At 31.0% G+C, this 12806-nt stretch overlaps 1 protein-coding gene and 1 long non-coding RNA gene across 37 annotated transcripts in view; one reads left to right on the top strand and one right to left on the bottom strand.

The window, feature by feature from the left end:
* Positions 1–12806, top strand: part of LOC107992595 (plasma membrane calcium-transporting ATPase 2) — a 71523-nt gene that overhangs the window by 27445 nt on the left and 31272 nt on the right. For 23 of the 36 annotated variants that reach the window (XM_062078314.1, XM_062078311.1, XM_062078308.1 and 20 more), the window contains 6 exons: positions 1357–1712; positions 2044–2528; positions 2757–3802; positions 4045–4259; positions 4874–5025; positions 9376–9508. In XM_062078314.1, the coding sequence (XP_061934298.1) occupies positions 1357–1712; positions 2044–2528; positions 2757–3802; positions 4045–4259; positions 4874–5025; positions 9376–9508 (2387 nt within the window). Of the gene's footprint in view, positions 1–1356; positions 1713–2043; positions 2529–2756; positions 3803–4044; positions 4260–4873; positions 5026–9375; positions 9509–12567; positions 12637–12806 lie in introns of all 36 variants that reach the window. The other 13 variants (XR_009830876.1, XR_009830875.1, XR_003696292.2 and 10 more) reach the window with 2 other exon arrangements.
* Positions 6363–10608, bottom strand: LOC114576828 (uncharacterized). Its single transcript, XR_003696293.2, has 2 exons — positions 10277–10608; positions 6363–9092 (listed from the first exon to the last, which is right to left on the bottom strand). It is a non-coding gene; the product is annotated as an uncharacterized LOC114576828 (long non-coding RNA).

The following is a 12806-nucleotide window of genomic DNA, read 5'->3' as shown; positions in this document are numbered from 1 at the left end:
TGTAACATGAAGACTATCTTATGTTTTTTAAAAATCAATCTATATTTTTTTCTTTCACTTCCGTTCTATTTCGTCTTCTTAGTATACCTCGTATGAAGTGAATGAGGAAAAAAAAAACATGAAAAAGTAGAATCGTATCTCATCCGTGCTTCTCTGTATCTTCTGTTACATTTGATTCTGTGAATGCTTTCAAATAGCAATGGATTTATGCATATTTAAAGAGGAATCCTAATCGCTACTATACACTTTTGTATAGCTTTTGATTATTATTTTTTTTTGTAATGCTCTCTCTCTCTCTCTCTCTCTCTCTCTCTCTCTCTCTCTCTCTCTCTCTCTCTCTCTCTCTCTCTCTCTCTCTTTCTCTCTCTTTCTCTCTCTATTTTATACACTTTATAATTATTTTACGTGTCTATGTTTCTCAACGTATAACATGTTATGCCTTTTGATTAACTCGTACGATTATTATCTCTCTTTATTACCGGCTTATATTATTATATCTATATTTCTTCTTCCCTTTCTTCGATAGATACTGATTACTAACACTAGTCACCAGTATCGTTTAATATCTTAATATTAGTTGAAAGATATGTAAATGCAATATATATGTAGTATAAATGTATTATAAGGAAACTCGATTCCATTATTTGCCTGATTCTTCTACATCTCAATGAAATTAATATATATATTAGGATTAAAAAATCAAATAATCCATGTTTTCTTAGTTTTCCTATCTTTGAAATATTATCTTTAAATCATACATATTTACAGTTTTATAACTGAAGCTCTTACTATTGCTCGGATATTCAGATATTGAATAGATGCAAATTGAATAGTTATAATCTCAAACCGAAATTCGAATATTTCGTCCAATATTACATCTAGATACGAAAATAAGAGTTCTACTAAGGATTCGAGTTATAGTAAAATTCTAATATGAACCCTTATCAGATCTTAACATTTTGACACGGTACTTATTCGTAATAAGCACAGTTGGGAATCGATCGTGAGCTAATGAGCTAATTAAATAAGAAATGAAATTCTTATTTAATTTCATTCTTCTGAACAACAATGAATATAGAAACAGTTAATGAAAAAATATCGAGATCGTATTTGAAATTTATAAGATACTGTTTTCACTAGATTCAGGGATGGAAATGATTATATATTAAAAAAAAAATCGAACACATGGCGAATAAGTACTGAATTTATATGAAAAAAAAAAAAGAAAATCACGCGATATATAAAAGTTAATTAACGGATATAAATAAAAAAAAAGAGATAAAAAAAGGGAATCGAGCTTCAAACAATAGTTATAAAGAAATTTAAATACGAATGTGTATGTTACTAATGAAACAGACGAAGAAATAACTGGGAACAGCCATGTGAGCACAGCCAAGCCCGAACCTGCGGAGAACCATCATGCAGTTAGCCACGCAGCTGAAGGAAAGAAGGAGAAGAGTGTTTTACAAGCCAAGCTAACTAAACTCGCCATACAAATCGGTTACGCCGGCTCGACCATAGCAGTGCTTACCGTTATCATTCTAGTCATTCAGTTCTGCGTTACCACATTTTACGTGCAGGGGAAAAGTTGGAAAAATACGTACGCTGGTGATCTGGTGCGGCATTTGATCATTGGTGTAACGGTACTTGTAGTTGCCGTTCCCGAAGGTCTTCCTCTAGCTGTTACCCTCTCCCTCGCTTATTCCGTTAAGGTAACTATATGTCAAATATATTATTTTAAAATTAGAAAATTAATCAAATATAGTTTGAAAAGCATTTAATAAAATCGATACAATATCGATATCTAAATCCTTGTACGAATGAGATGATATAACATCAATCGATCAAAAACATGTACTTTTGAGTACTTTGTAAATTTATTTATTTATTTATTTATTTTAGCTTAAATTAGATTATTTCTTTGTTTCTTTTTATGCTAAAAACTAATTTTTCAAATTGTATATATTTTATTTATCGCTGAAATCGTACAAAGAAAACTGTTGAATAATTGAAGAATTTGTATAATTTTCTATTTGTGTATAGAAAATGATGAAAGACAACAATTTGGTGCGTCATTTGGATGCTTGTGAAACGATGGGTAACGCGACGGCAATCTGTTCGGACAAGACTGGTACCCTGACAACCAATCGAATGACCGTTGTTCAATCGTACATTTGCGAAAAGATGAGTAAAATAACCCCGCAGTTTTCGGATATCCCGTCGCATGTCGGAAACTTAATGGTTCAAGCTATTTCTATTAATTCGGCGTACACATCCAGAATAATGCCTGCGCAGGAACCTACAGATTTGCCGCTTCAAGTCGGCAATAAAACCGAATGTGCCTTACTTGGATTTGTAATAGCCCTGGGCATGAACTATCAGACGATACGAGACGATCAACCTGAGGAAACTTTCACGCGGGTGTACACGTTCAATAGCGTTAGGAAGAGCATGTCCACCGCCATACCGAGGAAAGGTGGTGGATACAGGCTCTTTACCAAGGGCGCTTCCGAGATCATCATGAAGAAGTGCGTTTATTTCTTTTTAAATTTCTTTTTAGCGATCATTCATTCCAGATTAACTCTTTTATATTCGTTTGTATTCATGATGTCCGATCCTATAACATATATATCAAGAAGAAGTTGTTTTGTACACGCACAATGATTCATAAGATCTTAAATTAAAATTCTTGTCAATTGTTTCTATGATATGTTTCAACATTTCTTTGATCTTGATATTTTTTTTCATTGTTCTAGATGTGCCTTTATATATGGTCGTGAAGGTCATTTGGAAAAATTTACCAAAGAGATGCAAGAGCGTCTGGTAAAGAACGTGATCGAGCCGATGGCGTGTGACGGTCTCCGTACTATTTGCATCGCGTATCGCGATTTCGTTCCTGGAAAGGCAGAGATTAATCAGGTTCATATCGACAACGAGCCGAATTGGGATGACGAGGAAAATGTCGTGAACAATCTCACGTGTTTGTGCATTGTGGGTATCGAGGATCCGGTACGGCCTGAGGTGCCGGAAGCGATCAGGAAGTGTCAAAAAGCAGGCATCACTGTGCGAATGGTGACTGGAGACAATATAAATACCGCGCGTTCTATTGCTTTGAAATGCGGAATTTTGAAACCAAACGAAGATTTCTTGATCCTCGAAGGCAAAGAGTTCAATAGGAGGATTCGCGATAGCAGTGGCGAAGTACAGCAACATTTGTTGGACAAAGTGTGGCCGAGGTTAAGGGTGTTGGCTAGATCGTCACCTACAGACAAGTATACACTCGTAAAAGGCATAATCGATAGCAAAGCGAGCGTGAGTCGCGAAGTTGTTGCTGTAACTGGTGATGGAACGAACGACGGCCCTGCTTTGAAAAAGGCGGATGTCGGTTTTGCCATGGGTATCGCTGGCACCGACGTCGCCAAGGAAGCTTCCGATATCATCTTGACGGATGATAATTTTTCGTCGATCGTGAAGGCAGTTATGTGGGGTAGAAACGTCTACGATAGTATAGCAAAGTTCTTGCAGTTTCAATTGACCGTCAATATCGTCGCTGTTATAGTTGCTTTTATCGGGGCATGTGCCGTGCAAGATTCCCCTCTTAAAGCGGTGCAGATGTTGTGGGTGAACTTAATCATGGACACATTAGCATCTCTTGCATTGGCCACCGAAATGCCTACGCCTGATCTTCTTCTTCGTAAACCCTATGGTCGCACGAAACCGCTCATTTCCAGGACAATGATGAAGAACATTCTTGGCCAAGCTGTCTATCAGTTGACTGTAATTTTTATGCTTCTTTTCGTTGGTAATTATTACTGTTTTTTATTCGTTTTATCTTTGTACATATTTTCTATGTCATCTTGAATCCAAAGGATATCAAATAAGTTCATTATTCTTTTCGAACAATTCGATATTAATAGAAAAAAAAAGGAAAATAGTTCATATCAAATTAATATTTTAAATGATTTTATAAAAATAATTTCTTTTTTTAGATTTTAAGATTAATGAAACGGTTACATTCTTTCAATGGCGAAATATGTTTAATAGGTGATAAGATGCTTGACATCGAAACAGGCCGAGGAGTTGCGCAGGCTGGCGGCGGTCCAACGCAACACTTTACTATTATCTTTAATACATTCGTCATGATGACACTTTTCAACGAATTTAACGCTAGAAAAATCCATGGTCAGCGTAATGTCTTCCAAGGAATATTCACCAATCCCATCTTTTACACTATCTGGATCATGACATGTCTATCACAGGTAAATTATCTCACAGAATGCTTTTCCCCACTTAAAGATAATATCGATCGATAATATCATATTGGTACTTATGACCTGATAACTCATCATTTCTGTAATAAAGGCCGATGTTAAGATGATTGTGTATATATAATATATAATATAAAAAAAAAAATAATCTTTGGGCGATATGAAGAAATTATATAATATTTATAACGATACTATTAAGATTATCATTAAAACTATGATTATATATTTGACGATATTTTGTATCTCTGTGTTTGTTTCTCGTTCTCTTCATTATATATATATAAAATTAGGAATAGAAATTAATACATGTAGAATATTAGAAATCTTAAATATTACTTTGATAAATCTATAGTGAAATCTAGCATAGTATAATGTAGATTTTGAATCTATTATAGAAGAATTTATTAATACTTGTTTTTAGCTATCTATCAATAATTATCTTTTAGATAGAATATTACTTTTTTCTTCTATCTAATTAATATAATAAATTAATAAAGATTTCAGTTAAACAGAAACGGATGCAAGAGAAGTCGCTTTACATTTGGGTGATATCGCAATTATTATTTCTTGTATTCTTTTAATAAAATCCTACGTCTGTTTTCTAGGTAGTTATCATACAATATGGTAAAATGGCGTTCAGCACGAAAGCTCTCACATTAGAACAATGGATGTGGTGCCTATTCTTCGGAGTCGGTACTCTATTGTGGGGCCAAGTAATTACAACTATTCCTACGCGCAAGATTCCTAAAATCCTTTCGTAAGTTATAAACATATTCACGTAAAAAGATTACCATTTTTTTTAGTGTCTAGATGATAAGAGATACTTCTGTTCGGTTTAGCGGGCGCAGCCTTTGGCCTAATTTAAATAAAAAATAATGGTTTCGCCCATGTTGCGTTCTCGAGCAAAAAATATTTTAGAATGATATTTTTTTATTACGTATTCTTTTCGATTTTTTTTTCGTTTTTATCGTATAATTTTTTTATTATTTTTTTTTCTAATTTTTTTTTACCTGAAAGTCAAAGAGAATATTGAAAATCAATATATATATATATCGATCACTCTAAAAAGCATCTAGGAGCTATGAATTAAACCGATCATATTATTAATTATTATTATTAATTAAGAGAATGTAAAATGGGAAGAAGTACAGATTTTTTCTTACTTTCTTGCATTGTATGACGCGACAGGAACGCGTTACATTAGGAGTAAATTTCTTAACTAATAATAATATGAAAACTTTTGAAGCTTTTAAGAATGAATTTAACAAGCACGCGCTAACGTGTGTCTTGTTTATTAAATTAATTAACTTTAAAAATTGAAAGCATAATTACAATTTGAGTTCTAACGGGTTGTCATACGCAGCTTCTACGAGCTTTTATCGAGATCTTCCTAATATACGACAATCGCCTTTGCATGAACCTTTTTATCTCAATCGAATTGTTTATCAAGGAAGACTTATTATTATTATATATATTTATATTTATATATATTTAAAAGATGTTTAATAATTAAATACGATTCTTCTGCGTTTATCTATTGTGTACGAGTACAAAATCTCTTATTAGAAAATTGACAATGGATAATAGTTGTATAAAAAATATTGTATCAATTTTATATGTAATTTTTGAAAATTACGTTTATGAAAAATTTCCCTTTCTTAAATATTATATCTTCGATATTAATTATAGGAATTAATTTCTATTTTTACATAATTATGCACATATTTCTCAATATTTCTCAATATATTAGAAAATATATGGAAAAATATTCAAATATTTATGTACATATATTATTAGGACAATGTTTTCTGTTATACAACGAACATCCGTCATTATTATAAGCATTATTTGCATATAATTTATGAAATATAAGTGTAGCAACATCTATAGTGAAAAGACACTACCAAGATAAGTATCATTAGTATTGGTATCGTGTAAAGGTGTAATAGAAGGGAGATATGCATCGTGGAACTCATTAATTATTATTATTGATAGCTGTATATGATATATCGTAGCGCTTCTATTGGTTTATGTTTTCGCTTTTACAATTCCTTTTTCTATTGCTTTTGCTCGTCATATGTCTTTCACTCCATACTAATATACATACGCTTTACGTAGCATGCTCCTTAGATGCTCGGATATTGAAAGGAATTCAATTTAAATAATGATATGATGAACACTGTGATTTGAATTGAATACATTGGACAAGAATGATCGCGCGTGCTCAGTTGTTCCCTCGCTCCCCTCTTCTTGTAATTTTACGTTAATGCTGGCCAAGTGATAAAATGTTCCAAGTTTCTTCTAAGAAAGAAACTTTGAATGTTCAAAGATAGAAAATTGAATAAGAAAGTACCACAGTATCTGAATATAGATTGTATATATTTTTGAATTATAGGTAAAGAAGTTGAAAATTATTCTACAAAGAATGAATAAAGGGTTAATCTATATTGACAAATAATTATTCTCCGACAATCTGTAGATAATAGAAGATAAAATATATCCTGGGATAATTCACGATAAACTAATATTGGTCTATATGTAAGCTGATAAACTAAATGTGAACGCACGACACTTCCTGTATATGATCTGTGTGCATGGTCCAAGCAATATTACTCGACTGCTGACGAATAATGTATACCAATTGTTTGAGGATAATATTTATCAATGTAGATAAGTTTTTAAAATATTTTGAACTCAAAATTAATGGAAGAAATAAATATTATAAGAGAATGTTATAAAGTATCATAAAAAATTTAAAAAGATATTTAAAAATATCGTTATCTGGAATATTAATGTTATTGTGGAAGTAAAATTCTTAGAAATTTATGTATGTATTTAGATACTGTAGTACGTAGAATTTATAAAAAATGAGTATTAGTTTGCTTGGTGGATAGTAAACTGTTACTCGTGTCTTGTCTTAAAAAACTTAAACTTCAATATTTGCATGACTGAAGATCCTTCTCTGACGTCTACGTACTTGTTTGTGTGAAAGAGTAACTAATGAAAACAGCGTTTTGACGATTCACTGTATTCGTCACTCACAATATATCACACATGTATTGTAATATATTTGCGTTTTTGTTTGGTGCAAGGGATCTCAGTAGCGTGCTTGAACCGAGTTCAAGTTTATAAACTTTTGATTCCGAACTTCTCATGCAAAGCTGAAAATTCGGAATAATTAGAATTATTATTATAATAAGTGGTATTTTTGCGCTTAGCGCTTTATCTGTAATCACTCTATTCTCTCGCCGGAGCTGTTTCGACTATGTTCTTTCAATAACTTGTAACTTTTAACTATTTATCTCTGTCTTTCTCTCTTTTTTTCTGTTTCTCTATCTGTTTCTATGTCTATACATTATATATATTTCTCTCCTTCTTGTTTGTCTCTTCCCATCTCTGGTTTCGTTCTTGTTCTTTCTCGATCCCCATTTCTATTCATCATACGCACGGAGTCGAAAACTTTCTTCTTTTCAAACCGATTTTTTTTCATTCTCTGCATTTATTTTTCTCTGTCCGCTTAGGTCATTTCCCAATTCGCAAGATGAGATTAGGATACGAAAATACCTTGCGAATTGGGGTTAGTAATTTTCGCTGCTCTCGCGTTGAGCGCACTAACAATGATAAAAAGGCAAAATATATAAGAAAAGAAACGTTGGAAAAATAACGCAAACATAAATTAAATAAAAGAAATGGTTATCGATGTAGGATATATATGTGTATAATGGGATGCTTCTGTGTGGTTGTTCTGATCCGCAATATATAAGCACGTGTTACAATTATGAAAAATGAAGTAATGAAATATATGCATAATAATATAGGGTTCTATTCTCACATCTTTTAATATTAATCTTCTGCATTCGCGCTTTGTTGAAGCTTTTACTGAGCCATTTGTTGTAGGATATATAGAGAAGTAGTTGCGGATTTTTCTTGAGCTTTACTTGAAAAATTGTCCCTCCTGTACAGGTAACGGAGATCTTGCATCTCCCTGGATGAAATAACAGCACAAGTAACAGAGGAAACCAGAAATTGTACATACGCTATTTAAACTCGTTTCTGAATGAAAAAAAGAAAAAAAAAATGAACCAAAAAAAAAAAAAGAAGAAGAAAAAAGGAGGAATATGTTCAGAAAAAAAAATCGAATACTAAGATCTCAGACTTAATCTTAAAATTTACCAGATCATGTGGGCACCATTCCTCAAAACGTTTTAATCCTCCCTCTCATTATCATTGTATTTATTTTTTTCACTTTTTTTTTCTTTTTTTGTCAATTATATTTATCGCTGTGGCCCTTTCTCCTAACAAGCTCAAAAGTATCTCTTTTGTCATCATGCACATCACATGCTACATAGATATCATCCATACATACGATCGTTTTTCATCAAGGAAGCCGCATTTATCGCTCACTTTGTCCGCATTGCACCTCACATTGCATCCCCTCGTTCGTTGGCTCATTCTTTTACACGTCGCAACATTTTTCTTGTATGTGTGCATATATTACTGGCTGTTTCGTAGTTGCAGGCCTCTTCAGAAAAAATTTTTTTCAATAACATTATTTACTGAAAGCAAAATTCGTTAGAAGAAAAAAATATGCATATAATATATTACAATGTAATAGAATATATAAATAAGTAATGAAGACATATAAGAGAGCAACGTAAAAAAATGAATGTTCACAGTAAATTTATTTTAAATCACAAAAACTTATAATTATATTGAAACTATATGTCTAGCAACTCTGAAACAGCCTATATGTCTCTCTGTTCGTTTGCTTTCCTTTCTCAGCCACTTCTGATCACCGTTGTGCCACTGTCAGTCGATTATCCACTAAAAAAGAAAGAATTTAAATCAGCTAGCATCGTCGAAACCGTTAAAGAAATAACGTGGTTAGGTATCCAAGCTAAGGAGCGAGGGGAAAGATCGTAGAATTGTGAAAATTTTTGGTGCAGTGCGTCGAGGAGCCGGCTCTACGCGTCATCAGTCAGCCAAATCTTAAAAAAAAAAATCAAAATCTTTCTCTTAAAAAAAAAAAAAACCTACTTTGATTATAGACCATGTGTATAACAGGGATCGAGTGATGAAGAATTGGTTTCATGTTTTTTAAAAACAGATGGGGCCGCGGCCAGCCGGATGATATCAGTGCGATCAATCTAGGAGATGAGAAATTCGACCCTGACTCGGATAAAAAGCCGCGCGCAGGACAAATTCTATGGATCCGTGGTCTAACACGACTACAGACACAGGTAACTATCCCTATCTCTCACTCTCATGCCATCGCTCGGAAGTCAGCGTTCTCTTGGGTTCCCCTCTCCCTGTTCCTGGGATAAAGTTAAACAATATCAAAATAATACGAGAAAAAAGAGAAAAAATAACAAGATGGTTTGAAAAAAAAAGAAATATTAATAAACAGTCGCACACGCGACGTTCCGATTTTTTCTTTCTTTGGCCTCGGTTCGATGAGTCCTCCGTCGTTCTGGCTCCGAATTCTAGGCATTTTCGCCACCAGTCGGCTATATTCAGCATTTCTGTTGAACGACATATATTTGTCATCGACCGTATTATAACAATTATTATTGCGATTATTATTGCATATATCATCATAGAATCATGTTGTTCTCTTTTTAATTATCTTTTGCGCAGATGACTTATTATATTGTGAATGAATCTTCACAGACAAGAGATTAAGAAGTAATGAAGAACAAATTGAAGTTAGTCTGTATCTTGCTTAATGCTGTTTTTAATTATTCATGAAAATTTTTCATAAAGAATTATTGGATTGAAAAAAATAAGGATATAAAGTTATATCCTTATAGTTGTTATATCTCTATTAATTAATATCAAGTGATATCCATTTAATTTTTTAATTTTGTATTTATTGTGAAGAAGCATTCATGCAGTGGCATAATCTGTGCATAGGCATATAATCAAAAAATATATATATATGTTTGTTTCACATATATACGTTTTTTAATTTTTTCATTTAGTTTTTTATGTTTGAAAACGTTGTTTACCTTGGTTTGCATTTTCATTTGAGTTCTTTGCCGTTACCTCGATGATGCGTACCTCATGTTTTAGCCCTTTGATCTTACGATATATCCTGCATTAGTTACAGAAAAAAAAAAAAAAAGAAAGATTAACGTAAATCGTGCGCTCCTTATGTTGAGGATTGAATTGAAGAATTATAAATTCAATCTGTTATTTATTTCAAATCATTCTCTCTATTTCAATATTTGTTTCGGTATTTAAATCTTTTATTGGATTTTCTAAAGTTCATCAGATCTTTTTATAATCTTTTTATAATCTCATTATTGTTGATTTTCTTAATCCTTTATAAAATGTTGGAATGATTAATTTCCTAAAATTATAAGTTTCTATAAATCTTAAGCTTTTTATCTTTATTTCATTTATATTATATATTTATTTATATAGTATCTAATTGTATCATATTTTATTTATGTTTCTTTTCAGATTATATTTCAGATTATCTTATTTTTCATATTAATATGTTTATAAAGAGTTAATGAATTTATTGTCACTTGATTTCAGATATTCTTTCAAAAAAAAAACACACAAGAAATTTAAAAAATCCAGATACTAATATTATTTTGTCTCATTTCATAATCTCTTTGACATTATGTCTTTCCATCATTACTATCATGGCCATGTTTTTTACAGGATGTACAGGACTTGGCTTCTTTATTAAATATAATCATACTTGTTAATTCAGCAAATAAAATGAAAGAGGTTAAATTAAGGCATGAGAAAATAAATAATTAGATTAATCAAATTGGATCAAATTTGATCTTTATTCATTATTTTATGTACACAGGTTTCTGTTAACCTCTGTTGCCTTATTGGCATTTTCAGTAAAAAAACATCTTATTTTAACATAAATTTAATTAAACGAAATATAGCAATTAATCTAATAAGTTTATTAAAGGTAATTATAATTTACCAGGGACGAGTAAGACATAAAAGTAGTTATAATAGACTTCTTTAGCTTGTATCAGTTTCAGTATTATTGGCTAATTATTTGGGATCCCTAAAACCCAAGCACATAGATATTTTAGATAGTTAATCATTAGTTTGCCCGATATAGAGACAAAAATTTGATGATTTAGAATTAAATTTAGCTTAAGCAATCTATAGTTAGTCTTCAATCCATTTCACTATCCTGAAGTTCAATTTATTATATCTTCTTGCAAAATAGATTTTGATTCTTGGAGACAATGTCATAGAATTGAAGGAAGTAAGTGCTTTTTATTTCTATTTAAATATTAATCCAAAAAATTTTAATTATAAAACATAGTATGAAATAAATTAAAAAAAATCTGCTTTGGAATAAATTATTTTAATAATAAACTAACATTAAAATTCTCTGTAATAAAAATTGAGATTTAAGTGGAACCCTACTATAATAGATATTTTGTTGAGATTTTTATTAATTTAATGATATATAAATTAAATTAAGAACAATTAATATAAGAAAATTTGTGGAGTTATTTTACATTTAAAAATTTAGGAATCGATGCTCGAGCGAGAGTCGGAAAAGGACAACCCTTCTTTATCAATGCCGTCTCTCGTTTTTTTTTCCTTTTATTTTTTTATTATTTTATTTTTCTTAATGGGAACGGGTTAAAACTGATGAAGCTAGCGCATACTTGACCATACTTGTGGCTCGTGATCGTGTAAATTTCTTATTTTACACTATTACATGGCTACTAATATTATATTATTAAAATATCTATTGGACATACGATAAAGAACTTGTTAAATATTAAAATATTTGATCAATTAATATTTGTTTAAATTATTTGACAGAATGATCGCATAGTCCAAAGAGTGAAAAGGAAAAAGAAGAGTAAAGTTTAATCATGATAATTTCTACTTTCTTTATTCTGTTTACTTATACTTCACTTTCTCTCTTATTTCCTTTCTTCTTACTCTGATAACACTATTCTTAATCTAGCACAATGATAAAAATAGAATTGAAAAAAATGTTTGAAAAAATGTTATGAAGCAACAATTACACATACACACATATATATATGTATGTATATATATATATATATATATATATACATATACACATACATTCGTATATATATATACATATATATTATACATAATATATGTATATATATATATATATATATATATATATAAAACTATACAGAATATAATTTCTTAAAGAAATTACATTTTTTAAATTATTATAAAAACAAACAGAAAACAAAAAACAATATTATAGATCCATTCAATTAAGCTAATTACGTAAATTGAATATGTAACCTACTTTCAGACGAGCAAAAGAACTCTGGTGCAGAATGTATCTGTGACAGGCAGATCCCCCTCTCAGGATTACTATATGGTTAGTCCGCAAGTCCAATCTCCGCACTGTTTGACCGTTCTTAAATATTAATTCTTTATTATAATTATGATCTGATTTTATTTTTAATGGTTTTGTTCTTTTTTTTTTTTTTTTCCATTAACCAGTTTAAGTTTTTCTTCTTACTGGTGCTTTATGTTTGACGTACTTCA

This window comes from Apis cerana, linkage group LG8 (genome assembly GCF_029169275.1).
Source record: "Apis cerana isolate GH-2021 linkage group LG8, AcerK_1.0, whole genome shotgun sequence".
Lineage (NCBI taxonomy): Eukaryota > Metazoa > Arthropoda > Insecta > Hymenoptera > Apidae > Apis > Apis cerana.
The sequence above is the reverse complement of the archived record's forward strand: the minus strand, read 5'-3'. Positions and strand labels throughout refer to the sequence as shown.